General features: G+C 42.0%; 1 protein-coding gene across 1 annotated transcript; it reads left to right on the forward strand.

Moving 5' to 3' along the window:
* Positions 1–1,266: 1,266 nt before the first annotated feature.
* cfap52 (cilia and flagella associated protein 52) lies at positions 1,267–17,530 on the forward strand. Its single transcript, XM_055906966.1, has 14 exons — positions 1,267–1,485; positions 1,936–2,135; positions 2,339–2,475; positions 2,708–2,836; positions 3,003–3,102; positions 3,572–3,688; positions 3,793–3,893; positions 5,898–6,068; positions 6,477–6,625; positions 7,332–7,477; positions 7,754–7,905; positions 8,334–8,436; positions 16,131–16,242; positions 17,123–17,530. Exons 1-14 carry the CDS (start codon positions 1,425–1,427, stop codon positions 17,302–17,304), a joined length of 1,860 nt encoding a protein of 619 aa, XP_055762941.1. The 5' UTR covers positions 1,267–1,424; the 3' UTR covers positions 17,305–17,530.
* The last annotated feature ends 374 nt before the right edge of the window (positions 17,531–17,904 follow it).

Consider the following 17,904-nt stretch of genomic DNA (forward strand, 5'->3'; position numbering starts at 1 on the left):
CTTGAATGGACATGAACCTTCTTATGATGGTAATATAGTGTCAGACATTTTGGTAAGGGAGTTGGTCAACCATGGTTTGCCAATGCTCTGATAAGTGTAAAACAATGAATTTATAAATTATCTGCACTGTATTTTGTTAGCTAACCAGACAGTTTTTAGAGGAGTGATCCCATAAATGTTTCTAAATAACTGCCAATTGTCATGCCCTGACCGTAGAGAGCTTTTTATGTCTCTATTTTGGTTTGGTCAGGGTGTGATTTGGGTGGGCATTCTATGTTCATTTTCTATGTTTTGTATTTCTTTGTGTTTGTCCAGGTGTGGTTCTCAATCAGAGGCAGCTGTCTTTCGTTGTCTCTGATTGAGAACCATACTTAGGTAGCTTTTTCCCACATGGTTTTTGTGGGTAGTTATTTTCTGGTTAGTGTTTTGCACCTTACAGGACTGTTTCGGTTTAATTTATTCTCTTGTTATTTTTGTTATAGTGTTCAGTTCTAATAAAAAAAACATGATCACTTACCACGCTTGCGCTTTGGTCCGACTACTCTTCATCCGAAGACGACACCCGTTACACCAATATGCCAACATTCCGTTCAAACAATCAGTTGATGATAGGACTTAGACAAGTTGTAATTGAAACAAGTACTGATATTGTATCATATAATAACACTTTAGAATAAAATACAAATGTAGACATTTATGGTCTATTTACGTTTATGTTATAGGCTATTTATACAGAACATTTGTATAAAACCTGTCCATATAAACTGTATTTATAATTATATGATAATAGTTTAGGTTGACAATACTTATATTACATAATTTCTGATATATCATATGCCTTACTTTTTGTTTTCCTGCGTAAGTAAAAGCAGGAAGTGCATCACCTATGCCTTTACTGCATATTCATTCCAGACTGGTTTGGATTTCTCCCTAACCACAATAGCTTCCATTTTCACTCCATTCTGGAACTTTGAGGGTTTCTAATTTAATAGGATCTCTAGCCATGTCTAGATGGAATACAGCTTCTGTCAAATTGACTTCAAAAGTTTTTTTGTTTTTTTTTGCATTATAGCTAACTCTTACCTTAACCTTTTTCCTAGCCTGCTACGTTAATTATCCTAACCTGCTATGCAAGTTTTCTTAAACCTGCTACGAAAAGTCAATTTTGACGAAAGCTATAACCCTTCTAGACAAAACCGATCTCTATGGACCAATCACACTCCAAAGACGCACCCAAATTGCATGAGAAAACTACTACATCACCATAGAAACAGATCCAAACAAATGGTTAAGTTGCTAGGCAACGTTTGTTTGTCGAGATGGCAAATGAGCGAAAGGTAGCTGAAGCTCGATAAGATTTTACAAGCTTGAAGACTTGGTGTAAACACCTTCAAAATAAAAAAGAGGTGCAATTGTGTTGAATCATGGCTGGAGATGCGCAAGATATTCCACGGCTTGAGCTGGAGGCTGTGATTGGGTTCAATGGTAATGTAAAATATCCTGCCAGCCTTTTTAACTAGCTAGCTAACATATTCAGCTGAGCTAACCAAGGTATCTGGTAACAAGTAATACTAACATTAGCTAACGTTATTTGTTGCCCTGGGTGATATGGCTGTTGTCGCTAGGATCAGGGCATGCTATGGTAGCTACCTGTACCAGCTACTACTGTTGCTTGTTGCTAGTGGAGCTTTCAGCTGGTTTGTCATCTTTTCAATGTGTCTGAAGATAACTAAATAATTTGTCATGTGCTGTTCAGTTTATGGAAAGTATTCAGAAGTTTCCTTCAAAACTCTAATCTATCCATCATGTTTGTTTACCTTGATGAGCTTCTCCCCGGAATCCTTCAGAAGAGTAGGTTAAATCATAATCATATCCTGATCTTTAGTTCTTGTCTAAAGCATGTCTTTACTTGCTTTTACTTTTTTTTGTTGACAGGACATGTATTTTCTGGCCTCAGAGTGCACCCAGACAGAGAACACTTAATCTATCCTCTTGGTTGCACTGTTATTTTGAAGAGCCTGAAAGATGGCAAACAGGAGTTCCTCCATGGACACACCAACAACGTCTCCTGTGTCACTGTGTCCAAAAGCGGATGCTACATCGCTTCTGGACAGGTCACCTTCATGGGCTTCAAGGTAAACTAAAGACAGTGAAACTTTCTAGTATTAAGAGAGCAGTCATGTTTCGCCTCTTGCTATCAGAGAGAGACAGACAGACAGAGAGGCAGACAGACAGACACAGTTGGATGGAGGCACAGAGGAAGAGGCTACAGATGAATGTTGAACGTAAGAAACAAATGAATGGCAGTAGATTACAGAGTTAATCTATGTTGTTCCAGGCTGATCTGATCATCTGGGATTATGAGAAGAGATCGATCCACGCCAGACTACAGCTCCACAAAGCGAAGGTGGAGGGACTTGCCTTCTCCCCCAATGACAAGTACCTTGTCTCCCTGGGTGGACAGGATGATGGAAGGTAAGAGGTAGTTTAATGTAGCAGCATTTTGTTCCAGTCCCGCTATAACACACCTTATCCTACTAATCAGATGGTCCTCAGACCTTTGATTAGATGTTTCGATTGGTTAGATCCAACAGGCTTTGGATGATTGTGTCACTTTAAAAACTACTTTCACATTGGAAGAATTTCAACAGTAATTTGTAGGTTATACTACAGAACGGCTGTAAATGTGAATGGTTTGTGTTTTCAGCATTGTGGTGTGGGACCTTGAGAGCAAAGAAGCGATCTGTGGGAGCCCGGCCTCTGCCCACAGTGCGGGCCACTGCCTCACCATCGAGTACACCAACCACAGCGACACCATCTTCATCTCCGCCGGCAAGTGAGTGACTTACATAGACTCTGGGTTGCTGTTAGAATAGAGTATTACTTTGTCAATCAGAACAGATCTTTATTGGACTTGAACACAACGCAGAATTATTAAATAAATACAGTTTATTATTAGTACTTTCGAATTAACACACTTGTAATATGTTGTTTCCCTGTAGTGGTACGATGCGTGTTTGGGAGCTAGACCTTCCAAATAGGAAGATCCGGCCTACGGAATGCCAGACAGGACAGCTGAAGAGGATTGTCAAATGCATTGAGGTGAGCTAAACCATAGAAAGCAGACACAGCTCAAAGTAATATTGGTACTGACTGAGTACCCACTGGGCACAGATGTCAATTCAACGTCTATTCCACGTTGGTTCAACGTAATTTCATTGAAATGATGTGAAAACAACATTAATTGAACCAGTGAGTAAATTGCACAATGGTGCCAAATGCCCCCCAAAATGATTTTGTACGACCCATTCTTAACCACTCAAAGTACGTTTTGAGACAAAGCAAAGGTAAACTATTCATCAATACTTGTTATGGTTTATTAATGAGGAAATCTGTAAACACACAAATTCAGGTTCCTGTTATTTTATTCACATGGTAATTGTCGTCTGAGGTCAATTGATCTCTGAATTAAAATAAAGATAAAGAATTTCCCGGCATATCAAGCAGCCTCTCAAAGTAGTACAGGTGGAGACGGAAAGCTTATTTCTAAGATGACCCCGTTGCATCACAGATCCCAGACGACGACCTTTTCTTTTACTGCGGAACCACCAGTGGTGACATCCTGAAGGTCAACCTGAAGACCCGCCTCCTCAACAGCTGTGGGCCACGAAAACAGACATTCAGCAAGGTGGGTTTATTCAGTGTCCTGAGTGACCTCCACATGTTCATATCTCTGAGATCCTACTGTAGTTGAGTTTTGGTACAGCTGTCCCTCTTGTCTTTTTGGTGCAGGGTGTCAACACACTGAAGATGCTGAAGTCTGGGGACATCCTGGTGGGCTCTGGGGATGGCATGTTCACTTTGTGCTCGGGACCTAACTTCAAAACCATTAAGTAAGTAAGTACTGCAGGTTGACAGAAAATCAAGTTGTCTATATCAAATCAAAATCAAATGAAAGTTTATTGGTTGCGTACACAGATTTGCTGGTGCAGTGAAACGCTTATGTTACTAGCTCCAACAGTGAAGTAGAATGTCTCTCAAATACAATACTAATACACAAATAATCAAAACAAGAAATCAAGAAATAACAATCCAGGGGTAGATACAGTATATTAGAGTGTGAGAATTCAAAATATATACTGAACACACACACACATATAAACGCAACATGCAACAATTTCAACAATTTTACTGAGTCACAGTTCATATAAGGAAATCAATCAATTGAAATAAATTCATTATGCCCTAATCTATGGATTTCTCATGACTGGGAATCAAGCCGATTGCAAGGTGGGCACTTTGACTGACAGATTGTATCGGTCATGTCATATTCCTGAGGTCTGGCGGGAAGACCCAGGCTTCCAGTTCAGTGTAAATTTGTGTATATCTGTTCAGTGTATATTAGTGTATATCAGTTCAGTGTAGATTTGTGTATATCTGTTCAGTGTATATTAGTGTATATCAGTTCAGTGTAGATATGTGTATATCTGTTAAGTGTATATTTGTGTATATCTGTTCAGTGTATATTAGTGTATATCTGTTCAGTGTATATTAGTGTATATCTGTTCAGTGTAGATTTGTGTATATCTGTTCAGTGTATATTATTGTATATCAGTTCAGTGTAGATTTGTGTATATCTGTTCAGTGTATATTTGTGTATATCTGTTCAGTGTATATTAGTGTATATCTGTTCAGTGTATATTATTGTATATCAGTTCAGTGTATATTAGTGTATATCTGTTCAGTGTAGATTTGTGTATATCAGTTCAGTGTATATTAGTGTATATCTGTTCAGTGTATATTTGTGTATATCAGTTCAGTGTAGATTTGTGTATATCTGTTCAGTGTATATTAGTGTATATCAGTTCAGTGTATATTTGTGTATATCTGTTCAGTGTATATTAGTGTATATCTGTTCAGTGTATATTAGTGTATATCAGTTCAGTGTATATTAGTGTATATCTGTTCAGTGTAGATTTGTGTATATCTGTTCAGTGTATATTTGTGTATATCAGTTCAGTGTAGATTTGTGTATATCTGTTCAGTGTATATTAGTGTATATCTGTTCAGTGTATATTAGTGTATATCTGTTCAGTGCATATTAGTTTATATCAGTTCAGTGTATATTAGTGTATATCTGTTCAGTGTATATTAGTGTATATCTGTTCAGTGTATATTAGACAAGCGAACAACATTCACAACTTTTTCATTGTCAATAAATCCATTTTGCTCATATTCTTGATGAAGAATGTTGGTCAAGCTCACTTGTTTGAGACCACACAATTAACCAAATCTGCTGAATAACGCAGCTAATAACTCTATATATAAATACTGTGATCAAATAAAAACAATACAATAAAGAAATTAGGAGAATAAATTATAAAGAAATGTATGTTGATTATAATTTATACACACTTTCTACCTGGTATTAGTAGTTTCAATTCAGAGCCAAGTATTTCTTTGCGTCCCATTCAGAACCTCCCACGATCCAAATTTGGGCCGCGACCCACCAGTTGAGAACCACTGGTTGATATCATCTATCTAAAACTGTCATATTGCATCCATACTGTAGCTTAGCCTATACATTAGAGTGGCTACATTTCTTCAGCCCGTCAGCTTCATGGCTACGAGGGAGTTTTTCCTAGCCACCGTGCTTGTACACCTGCATTGCTTGCTGTTTGGGGTTTTAGGCTGGGTTTCTGTACAGCACTTTGAGATATCAGCTGATGTAAGAAGGGCTTTATAAATACATTTGATTTGATTTGATGGCAAACCAAGAGGTGGGGCTGAGATTTTGTATACATTTTTTATTACGGAGTGGGCCTTTTAACGCTATGTGTAGAAATACATAATGTACTCAATGCGGCATTCTGCCATTCATCATCTAACCCTCATAGGAAGGTTCAGCTGGAGGGGGGAGTGACGTCCATCGCTGTGAGAGGCGAGGGCCACCAGTTCTTTGCAGGAACGGAGGCGGCTCAGATCTACCGTTTTGGCTACACAGACTTCAAAGAGGAGCTGATCGCCACCAGTCACAACAGTGCAGTCAAAGACGTGGCCTTCCCTTTGTGAGTGACACCCTTCAAAATATAGGCACCCATTTAGAGACAAGATTACATACTGGACGTGATTCACTTTTTCCCCCCACAATGTTGTTTTATAGCACACATTCTATTATTACTACTACCTGATTGCCATATGTCAACTCAAATATATAGCTGTCTTTACCTATCTCCACCTCAAACATAGTCTATGCTGTCAAGAGAGACTACCTCAAACAACATTGCTTTCGTCTACCTTCATGCTTTGCCGTCATATCCCATTTACTCCCACCAGAGGGCGATATGACCATGTTTAAAGCATAAACATGTATTATAACCTATGTCTCTGGTACAAAGTAACTCCTGTTCCATAGACTAAAGTGCAGAATGACTGGCCACAAACTTATTCCAGCAATGTTTCTGAATCTCTCCCAGTGGCACGTCAGAGCTGTTTGCCACGTGTTCCCAGGATGACATCAGAGTGTGGCACGCTGAGACCTCCAAGGAGCTGCTGCGGATCTCCGTCCCCAACATGACCTGCAACGCCCTGGACTTCATGATCGACGGACACAGCATCATCAGCGGTAGGCAGGAAACAATAGTAGTCATTCAAAAAATGCACATACAGTACACACACACACACACACACACACACACACACACACACACACACACACACACACACACACACACACACACACATACACAGACGCATAGACACACACGGACACGAACACACAGTATATGTGGTCCCTACGGGAATCAAAACCACATGTGGCTAGCACTACACTAGGGAGGGATGGTACGTCATCAACACAGCGTATGGCATTGTCTTAAGTTATGGAGCACACTAGCCTGTAAGATAATGACAGTATTTTTAATGTGAGGGTGTGAATGTGCCTGATATTCCTTCTCATTGTTGGAGCCTTGAATGTTGAGTCATGATAATAATAAATGGTTTGATCCTCTACTGTACATTTACCAGCCATTCACAGTTAAGACTCACGTCCAATGTGCTACAATAGGGAGGGACTGAGCACACAATCTTCACAGTAGCCTGGATACCAGTCTGTTTGGGCCATCATGCCACTCCTTGCCACTCCTTGCCACTCCTTGTCATGCCAAAGACTGCCGAATGGCCACAGTGTTTGGCATGATAGCACAAATAGATCTGCTACAAGGCTATCTTCACAACACATTATGGCACAATCTCAGTATAGAAATATTTTGGAATGTCATGTATCGACTAGTCACATCTAATGTATTTTTCTTGTTCCAATTGTTTTACAGCCTGGAACGATGGGAAGATCCGTGTGTTTGCCCCAGAGACTGGCAGAGCCATGCTGGTCATCCAAAATGCCCACAGCATGGGCGTGACTGCCATCGCTGGCACCAGGGACTGCAAGAGGATCATTAGTGGAGGAGGAGAGGGACAGGTCAGATGAAAAGTCACCCCTGGCATGGCACAGGATACCTTTTAGTCTATATTTAAATAGAGAGCATAGATTAAGATTAACCAGTATTAATTAACCACCACTTGAATGTGACATTTGTACACATATTTGAAGCTCTTCCTTTTCCCCCATCCTTCTCACAAAAAAACCTCACAAAAAAACTGTATTATTACATACATATTTAAAACATTGTTTTAGTGGTGTTCCTCAACAGCACCATTGTATTGAGTCCTAGTGCCAGTCTCTGGCCTGTTGCAGGTGCGTGTGTGGGAGATCCTGCAGGGCTGTCACCGGCTCATTGAGACCATGAAGGAGCACAAAGCCACCGTCACCAGCATCAAGATCAAGAGCAACGACAAGGAGTGTGTCACCGCCAGCTCGGATGGGGCCTGCATCATCTGGGACTTGGTGTGAGTTCAAATGCACATTCTCATGTATACACACACACACACACACACATGGATGTATGCATGCTCAAATCCATAAACACATGTAGATGTGCAGACACACACACACATACACACACACTGTACACACTGTACACACACATACTATACACGCACACACGCATGAATGTATGCATGCTCAAATCCATAAACACATGTAGATGTGCAAGCAAGCAAGCCTTTATCCCTCTCTGTCTGATTGCATTGGCTTCCCACTGTGAGAGGCTTTCAACACACATAATTACTACCACTACCACTACCATTAATACCACTCCTCCATTCATGTGTTTCCTGTATTCAACATTAATTTCAAGTCTCATCTCCCTGGTACCCTCCCTGCTTCTCTAACTTCCCCTCTCCCTTCCTCTCCCTCTCTCCTCCTCCCGCTGCAGGCGTTTTGCGAGGAATCAGATGGTCCTGGCCAACACTCTGTTCAGAAGTGTGTGTTACCACCCTGAGGAGTACCAGATCATCACCAGTGGCACCGACAGAAAGGTTTGGAATTAGAAAAGACTCAGGTCCCTCTTGGTGCCACAACTCACTGGCAGCACACTGTAGCTAGCTGATGATTTCCCTGTGCAGCGTATGGTCCCCAGTCACCAGTCATGGAAAGTTAGAGAAGCCTGTTCTCCGTATTGAGGCATCCTTGTTAGCCTTCATCTCATCTCCAGGTGTTAGATGTTCGAGATGAGCTCTGTTAGAGAGACGAGTATTGATGTGCTGTAGAAAGGCCATGTCAAGCTTGTACACATGCACACGTCAGCTGTGTCATGTTTTGAAAAGTTTCCAAACCTTTTTTACCAGTCATATGCCATGATATACCAGTCATGCTGCCAGGTGTATGTAACACCTCTTTACGCCTTGATTACCTATAATAAAAACTGAGTTACATAAGGTGCGAGCCGAGGTTCACAATAGCTCCTCTTCAATAGGCACCTTAATATCCATTCATCACAAGCTCTACAGACTAATAAGGCCCGTATTGTTGGCTCAACACCACGCTGTGAGGTGAGGACAAACTGTACTGATTAGCGAGGACTGTGAATGCGCTGAGACTGAAAAAAGAGAGATTGAGAAAATGAGGAGAGGAATAAAGAGAGACTGAGAAAATGAGGAGAGGAAAAAAGAGAGAGACTAGAAAGAAAGTGCTCTGGCTCTCGCGCCTTCCTGCGGATGCGATGCCTGCCTATGCCATCCAAGTGCCCGTGTGCCAGATACACCATCTGCTCGCTCCAGGACACAGGCGCTCTGTCTGGGGTGAGCAAACAGTAACACACACAGATACATACGCACACACACACACACACACACACACACACACACACACAAGAAATAAAGAAAGAGAGAGAGAGAGAGAGAGAGGGGGGGGGGGCAGGAAGAGAGGGATGTGATGCAGCAGCTCCTTGGCTCAGAGTTCAGTCAGTGGTAGAGGGTCTTTGGGGACAGCTTCACACTCTCCAGTCTGTCGGATGGACGGAGACAACAGAACGGACTAATGCTGCTGGTGGTTCTGTGGTGGGGTCAGCCAGAAGCCTCTTGTGATGATGACCCAGCACTCCTGGGTCTTGGTTCCAGTTTGGGCTGATTGTGATGTAGGGCCATCAGGGTCTTGGGATTGATCCTGTGTTATTTATTATTAGCTATTGTGGCATGTCAGTTATCAGAGGCATGGTATATAGGCTGCTGTGGCCTTCCCATTGTCCAGCACTAATAAGACAATAAAGACCTTCTGGAGTATTCCGTTTAAAAGAGACCGCTCTTGAACATCCTATAACCTCTTTGTTTGACTAATGTCCTTGAGATGTTCAATTAAAAGAGGGGGATTATATTTTGTTGGCGAGAGGTACTGTGTGTGTAAATGGATTAGCATGGTCAAATACATGGCTGAGCGTAGCATCGGGATAAATGGAAGCCCACACAGTAGCTAAGAAGGCTTTATCGATGTACAGCCCTTCATAAGTGGGTTACTGCCCTCAGTGATGTCTTGCCTCAACATATAGGTGGAATTACACAACACTCTACACACAGCAGAGTGAAAATATAGACTCATCTTGGCACAGCATGTATTCAATTTTTCAACATACTGGTATTGAAATGACACAACACATACTGTACCGGAAGAGTGCACAAAAGACTGGACATTTAATCTCAATTTGGCACAGTGGTGTAGCTTTCAATGCATTGTAATGATTGTAGGACCTATAGCTGAAGCCAACCTAGGCAATTAGTTTTTAAAGTTCCAATGCAACCGTTTTTATCGAAATATCAATCATTTCTGGGTAACAACAAGCATTTTACTGTGAATGTTTTAAATTTAAATGGTCAAAAATAATAAATAATTGCTTCTTAGTAAAGAGCAATTTCTCAAGCAATAATTTTGCTAGGACTGTCTGGGAGTGGTCTGAGTGAGTGGTCTAATTGGATGAGCCTAATTGGAGGGATATGTAACCTGAAAACTAGCTGTTATTGGCAGAGAGGTTTGAAATGATCTTTGTTATTGGTCTTTTAACTTAAACCGCCTGGCCAAAACGCCCTCCCATCAAAACAGGCAGAAATGTCAAGCGGTCTTTTCAAACAGCTCTTACACTAAAAGGGCATTATTATCATTTTCACAATTTTACAGTATTATTCCAGCCTCATAGTGTGTAAATATATATAAAACACTGACTGCACTGTGCCTTTAAAGCAAGAGTCGTTCCATGTCATTTCAGCAAGCCATGACACCCACCCTCTCAGATTGTTCTGAAATTGTTTCTGTAGTTAGAAACAGGTACGATTAGCATTCCTGAAACATTACTTTGCTGAAATTCAATGTTATATCTGAGAAATTAAGCTAATTGATTGCATCCAAATTTGCCATTTTAATTGATAGGATTCAGATAATATTCAATAAATCTAGTACCCAACATCCGATTTGGACCAAACCTCTTCTTACTAATGAGAAAAATTTGGTATCCCAAAAAATAGTAAAAAGCCACCCACGGGCCCCACACACCCCATGCCAATCCCACCCCAACAACCAGTATACAGTATCAGTTCTCTGTTTGACAAGTAGAATGAAGCTGTGGCTTGGAGTACTGCTTCTCCATACTGTAATGTATTCCCTGTGAATCTGGTGATGTTTTTTCCCTACTGTTCAGAGAATTGAATCATTGAAGTCACTTGCATTATTTACCAAAAAGAGGTCTGAAAGTACCATATTTTGACCACTATGCTATAGTTCCTGCTATATTGCCACACTCTTTTGTCTATTTTGCTTGTTTCTTGTGTTTATTAAATAGATTTCCTTTGCAACTTTGGGTAGAAAACCAATAGATTTGGCTGATTATGAAAAGAAATTGTGCGGTCATCCTCACAATTCAAGCCAGTCAATTCAGTGTGTCCTTCTCTCAGCAACTTAATGCTTCAACCTAACTCTCCTTGAATAGTAGCCACATGCTAGCCTTGGATGTAATTCAAATCAAATCAAATCAAATTGTATTTGTCACATACACATGGTTAGCAGATGTTAATGCGAGTGTAGCGAAATGCTTGTGCTTCTACTTCCGACAATGCAGTAATAACCAACAAGTAATCTAACCTAACAATTCCACAACTACTACCTTATACACACAAGTGTAAAGGGATAACGAATATGTACTTAAAGATATATGAATGAGTGATGGTACAGAACGGCATAGGCAAGATGCAGTAGATGGTATAGTGTACAGTCTATACATATGAGATGAGTAATGTAGGGTATGTAAACATAAAGTGGCATAGTTTAAAGTGGCTAGTGATACATGTATTACATAAAGATGGCAAGATGCATTAGATGATATAGAGTACAGTATATACATATGAGATGAGTAATGTAGGGTATGTAAACATTATATTAAGTGGCATTGTTTAAAGTGGCTAGTGATACATTTTTACATAATTTCCATCAATTCCCATTATTAAAGTGGCTGGAGTTGAGTCAGTATGTTGGCAGCGGCCACTAAATGTTAGTGGTGGCTGTTTAACAGTCTGATGGCCTTGAGATAGAAGATGTTTTTCAGTCTCTCGGTCCCTGCTTTGATGCACTTGTACTGACCTCGCCTTCTGGATGATAGCGGGGTGAACAGGCAGTGGCTCGGGTGGTTGTTGTCCTTGATGATCTTTATGGCCTTCCTGTGACATCGGGTGGTGTAGGTGTCCTGGAGGGCAGGTAGTTTGCCCCCGGTGATGCGTTGTGCAGACCTCACTACCCTCTGGAGAGCCTTACGGTTGTGGGTGGAGCAGTTGCCGTACCAGGAGGTGATACAGCCCGACAGGATGCTCTCGATTGTGCATCTGTAGAAGTTTGTGAGTGCTTTTGGTGACAAGCCGAACTTCTTCAGCCTCCTGAGGTTGAAGAGGAGCTGCTGCGCCTTCTTCACAACGCTGTCTGTGTGGGTGGACCAATTCAGTTTGTCTGTGATGTGTACACCGGGGAACTTAAAACTTTCCACCTCTGTCCCGTCGATGTGGATAGGGGGGTGCTCCCTCTGCTGTTTCCTGAAGTCCACAATCATCTCCTTTGTTTTGTTGACGTTGAGTGTGAGGTTATTTTCCTGACACCACACTCCGAGGGCCCTCACCTCCTCCCTGTAGGCCATCGTTGTTGGTAATCAAGCCTACCACTGTAGTGTCGTCCGCAAACTTGATGATTGAGTTGGAGGCGTGCATGGCCACGCAGTCGTGGGTGAACAGGGAGTACAGGAGAGGGCTCAGAACGCACCCTTGTGGGGCCCCAGTGTTGAGGATCAGCGGGGTGGAGATGTTGTTACCTACCCTCACCACCTGGGGGCAGCCCGTCAGGAAGTCCAGGACCCAGTTGCACAGGGCGGGGTCAAGACCCAGGGTCTCGAGCTTGATGACGAGTTTGGAGGGTACTATGGTGTTAAATGCTGAGCTGTAGTCGATGAACAGCATTCTCACATAGGTATTCCTCTTGTCCAGATGGGTTAGGGCAGTGCACAGTGTGGTTGCGATTGCGTCGTCTGTGGACCTATTGGGTCGGTAAGCAAATTGGAGTGGGTCTAGGGTGTCAGGTAGGGTGGAGGTGATATGGTCCTTGACTAGTCTCTCAAAGCACTTCATGATGACGGAAGTGAGTGTTACGGGGCGGTAGTCGTTTAGCTCAGTTACCTTAGCTTTCTTGGGAACAGGAACAATGGTGGCCCTCTTGAAGCATGTGGGAACAGCAGACTGGGATAAGGATTGATTGAATATGTCCTTAAACACACCAGCCAGCTGGTCTGCGCATGCTCTGAGGACGTGGCTGGGAATGCCGTCTGGGCCTGCAGCCTTGCGAGGGTTAACACGTTTAAATGTTTTACTCACCTCGGCTGCAGTGAAGGAGAGCCCGCAGGTTTTGGTAGCGGGCCGTGTCAGTGGCACTGTATTGTCCTCAAAGCGAGCAAAAAAGTTATTTAGTCTGTTTGGGAGCAAGACATCCTTGTCCGCGACGGGGCTGGTTTTCTTTTTGTAATCTGTGATTGACTGTAGACCCTGCCACATACCTCTTGTGTCTGAGCTGTTGAATTGCGAATACTTTGTCTCTATACTGGGACTTAGCTTGTTTGATTGCCTTGCGGAGGGAATAGCTACACTGTTTGTATCCGGTCATGTTTCCGGTCACCTTGCCCTGGTTAAAAGCAGTGGTTCGCGCTTTCAGTTTCACGCGAATGCTGCCATCAATCCACGGTTTCTGGTTTGGGAATGTTTTAATCGTTGCTGTGGGTACGACATCGTCAATGCACTTTCTAATGAACTCGCTCACCGAATCAGCGTATTCGTCAATGTTGTTGTTGGACGCAATGCGGAACATATCCCAATCCACGTGATCGAAGCAGTCTTGAAGCGTGGAATCAGATTGGTCGGACCAGCGTTGAACAGACCTGAGCGCGGGAGCTTGCTGTTTTAGTTTCTGTTTGTAGGCTGGAAGCAACAAAATGGAGTCGTGGTCAGCTTTTCCGAAAGGAGGGCGGGGAGGGCCTTATATGCGTCGCGGAAGTTAGTATAACAATGATCCAAGGTTTTACCAACCCTGGTAGCACAATCGATATGCTGATAGAATTTAGGGAGTTTTGTTTTCAGATTAGCCTTGTTAAAATCCCCAGCTACAATGAATGCAGCCTCAGGATGTGTGGTTTCCAGTTTACAAAGAGTCAGATAAAGTTCGTTCAGGGCCATCGATGTGTCTGCTTGGGGGGGAATATATACGGCTGTGATTATAATCGAAGAGAATTCCCTTGGTAGATAATGCGGTCAACATTTGATTGTGAGGAATTCTAAATCAGGTAAACAGAATGACTTGAGTTCCTGTATGTTGTTATGATCACACCACGTCTCGTTAATCATAAGGCATACACCCCCTAATTCATTTCTGGTGGATGTTGCCGTGGATGGCAGCCAGGTTCTACAGGAGAAGGGAGGGAACACAGATGGGTGAGGGTGACTCGGCCACTCTCACACAGGTGCTGGTCTCTAATAAGCCCTCCATGACACCAGGAGAGGGGAGAGAGGTCGTGACTAGAGAATCAAACTGGATTTGAACCCATTCACTATATGACACAACACAAGCTATACTGGAGAGAGGGAGCGTTGTGTCTGCTACTGGGCTAACTCTTCTCCCTCTCACTTTTTTGTCATATCTTACCTCATATGATAGCCAGTGATTTGATTAAGATTCAAATAATGTAAGCTAGTTGCTGCTGATATTGAGGGGGTTTTCTTTCTTTCATTATGCTGACCAAAAATGTTATTTCATAAAGTGAATGAATGCACGCAAAGAACTTTGGATTTTTCCATTTAATTTCAATCATATTGAAAAAATATCATGTATGCATAAATGATGGTTGTCGGTCATTATGTTGACCATATGTTTTCACAATGAATGATGCATGTAAAGAACCTTGAGCCTTCCCATTTGAATTATACTGAAGAACAGTCCTGACTGTTGTGTATTTCTCAGTAATGTCTAACAAATGTGTTTTCCAGTCAGTAAGCTTTTCCATTGAATTTGAATTATATTGAGGTACAAAAGTATTTTTTACCATCCCACAGAAATGTGTCTCTTAGGCTGCCTCTTTGCGCTGAGCACTGTTTTTCATTTTTAAAACTATAAATACCTTGTTGTTTTTTTGCCATTTGTTTCTCTTCAATCCCATTATTGCAAACTGTATTTGATATGTCTTTGTGAGATTACATTTCCTCAGTCCCATAATGCATTATGTTTGTGGTCTTACTAAGAGATGAAATCCAGTCCGAGAAGCTATTCTCATAAATGCTATTCTGAGCTCTCTCCCATGTAACATTTCTTGTTTCACTGCATACAACTGGAGCTTTTTTCTGATAGGCCGACGCCTTTCTGATGAATCCTCTGAACTGGTTTATTCAGATATACTAGACATTTTCTCACTTCTGTGTGAGGAGATTGCGTTGGTTATTGTAATATTCACTCTATAGCCTAAACATTGACTCGTTGATGAGTAGATTTTCAGTTAATAAAGCCCGTTGTGTATATAAAGAAATCATTCATTTCCAGGTACAATCAGTTTTGGCCAGTTCCAATACTTAAAATCACAAATGGTTTAGTTATGTGCTGCCCGTCAGTTAAGCTGCCAATCTCCTCTTCCTTGATACCTGAAGAAGCACTCACATGCTGCATTTGAATGTCCTCTCATATGCGTCAGTTAGTTTGTAGTTGTAATTAGCGTTGTCATAAAAATAACAAGAAAGGACCTCGCTTGTGTGTGTGGGGAGATTGTGGCATTACTGTGCGGCTGTAAATAAACTTCAAATAACAATTGAGCCTTTGAGAGGCGCAAGTCTTTGACAGCTGCAAACCCTCGGGACGATTAACTCTCATTTAGAGTCACAAACATGTTGTTTTAACTGTGGCGGGCGCACGGAAACTTGATAGGCTCTCTCCGGCCTCATTTACATATAGTGGAATAATGACGATAGATAATTCAGTGAGGCAGAATGACTATACTATGAACGAACAGAAGACATACAAGGAGTGGCGTTCATACTTACTAAAACACTGTGATAGATGGTCATTTTCATAATTTCTTGTAATTTAACATAGAATATGTCAAATAAACTAATCTGACAAGTCTTATATGTACAAGCTCTCTCATTCATATTCCATATACCTGAATGGCCTTCTTCTTTCCCAGATTGGTTACTGGGAGGTGTATGACGGCTCCGCCATCAGAGAACTGGAGGGCTCCCTGTCAGGAGCCATCAATGGCATGCACATCTCACAGAACGGACAGCACTTTGTCACTTGTACAGTACCCTTTACATTGGTTTTGTTGGCTGAGTTGAAGAGGTAGAGCATGAGTTGATTTGTGATCTCGCCAACTATTTGGCAGGACATTGACATAGGAATTGGCACAGCTCCAACAGATCTAGGACTAGGTGTCACATTTGTTATAATGGACGGACCAAGGCGCAGCGTGATTAGAGTTCCACATCTTTTATTTAGTGAAACTTAAATAAAACAATAAACAAACAAACATACACAAAATGCAGGTGGGAACAGGGACACCTTAAGTATGATCCCCAATCAGAGACAACGACAGTCAGCTGCATCTAATTGGGAACCATACTCAATCCCAAACATAGAAATAAACACCCTGACCATAGAGAGCCCTTGGTTCTCTATGGTGTTGTAGGTCAGGGCGTGACTAGGGGGTGTTCTAGTCGATTTATTTCTATGTTTGGGATTGAGTATGGTTCCCAATTAGAGGCAGCTGATTATCGTTGTCTCTAATTGGGGATCATACATAAGGTGTCCCTGTTCCCACCTGCATTTGTGGGATATTGTTTTGTGTGAGTGCATTCAGCACCACGTTGTTCACGGTCGTTGTATGTTTATTGTTTAGTTTTGTTTCACTGAAAATAAATATGTGGAACCCAACTCATGCTGTGCCTTGGTCCGTCCTTCATAACAGCCGTGACACTAGGCTATTGTTGACTACCATCAATCAAGGACAGCACATGGTCTGTCCATTAAATATCCCTGTATCGACTCTCAATAGCTTGGGACTATCGTGAAGAGCACTTGGTATGAGCGTGACTTCACCCAGCATGTGGTTGGATCAATATTTGTAGGCTTTGCAGTAGAAATTAACATGGTATATGTGTCTCTGCTGGACCACTTCAGGTGGAGATGAGAAGCTGGTGAAGCTGTGGGACTACTCGGAGGGCGAGGTGACCCACGTGGGCGTCGGCCACAGCGGCAGCATCACCAGCGTCACGATCTCCTCCAACAACAGGAGCATGGTGAGCACCAGTGCCGACGGGGCCGTGCTCCGATGGAGGTACCCCCATCCCTCCTCTCCCTAGAGTGCCTCCCGGATGTCAGGAGAACAGAGGGTCAAAAAAACATGACCCTATGACCTTTGACCCACCTACCCTACAAACGTTTAACTTTTGACCTTGACCCTGCCCAGTCCCAATACACACCTGTCCTCACACCAAACAACTCCGAAGAAGTCATGAACACTGCCAGTAATGCCATTATAGAGCAAATGTTTCATTCATTCATGAAAATAAATTGATATAATTTTGATTGTGCGATATTGACTGAAGTATGCATTACTAGCTACATTTTGCTTGTTGAAGGTAATTGCATAGTTTTTGTGTGGTGTTCGCCATACTCTAATAATGTACTGCATCAACAAACTTGGCAGACACACGTGTTCTAATATGCATGGAATTAACCAAATAATTTGACTTAGGGGCTCTTAACCTCATCAAAGCAAAGCTGGATATTGTAGTCCCTTAAAGATACTCATCTGCTCATCATAACCTTGAATAGCATTCTCTCTGATTTTCGATGGGAAGAACAGAAGTGATTGTGTCATCCCCCCTTTTCCCTTTAATACACAGTGAATGTAATAGGGCAGGCTACACAGTACATTAAATGCATATTTCATACAGATA

This window comes from Salvelinus fontinalis, chromosome 40 (assembly GCF_029448725.1).
Source record: "Salvelinus fontinalis isolate EN_2023a chromosome 40, ASM2944872v1, whole genome shotgun sequence".
NCBI classification, from domain to species: domain Eukaryota; kingdom Metazoa; phylum Chordata; class Actinopteri; order Salmoniformes; family Salmonidae; genus Salvelinus; species Salvelinus fontinalis.

Coding starts and splice junctions, on each gene's coding strand:
- cfap52 (XM_055906966.1), top strand. CDS start 1,425: ATGGCTGGAGATGCGCAAGATATTCCACGGCTTGAGCTGGAGGCTGTG. Junction 7,478..7,753: donor GTGGAGGAGGAGAGGGACAG/GTCAGATGAAAA, acceptor GGCCTGTTGCAG/GTGCGTGTGTGGGAGATCCT. Junction 7,906..8,333: donor TGCATCATCTGGGACTTGGT/GTGAGTTCAAAT, acceptor CTCCCGCTGCAG/GCGTTTTGCGAGGAATCAGA.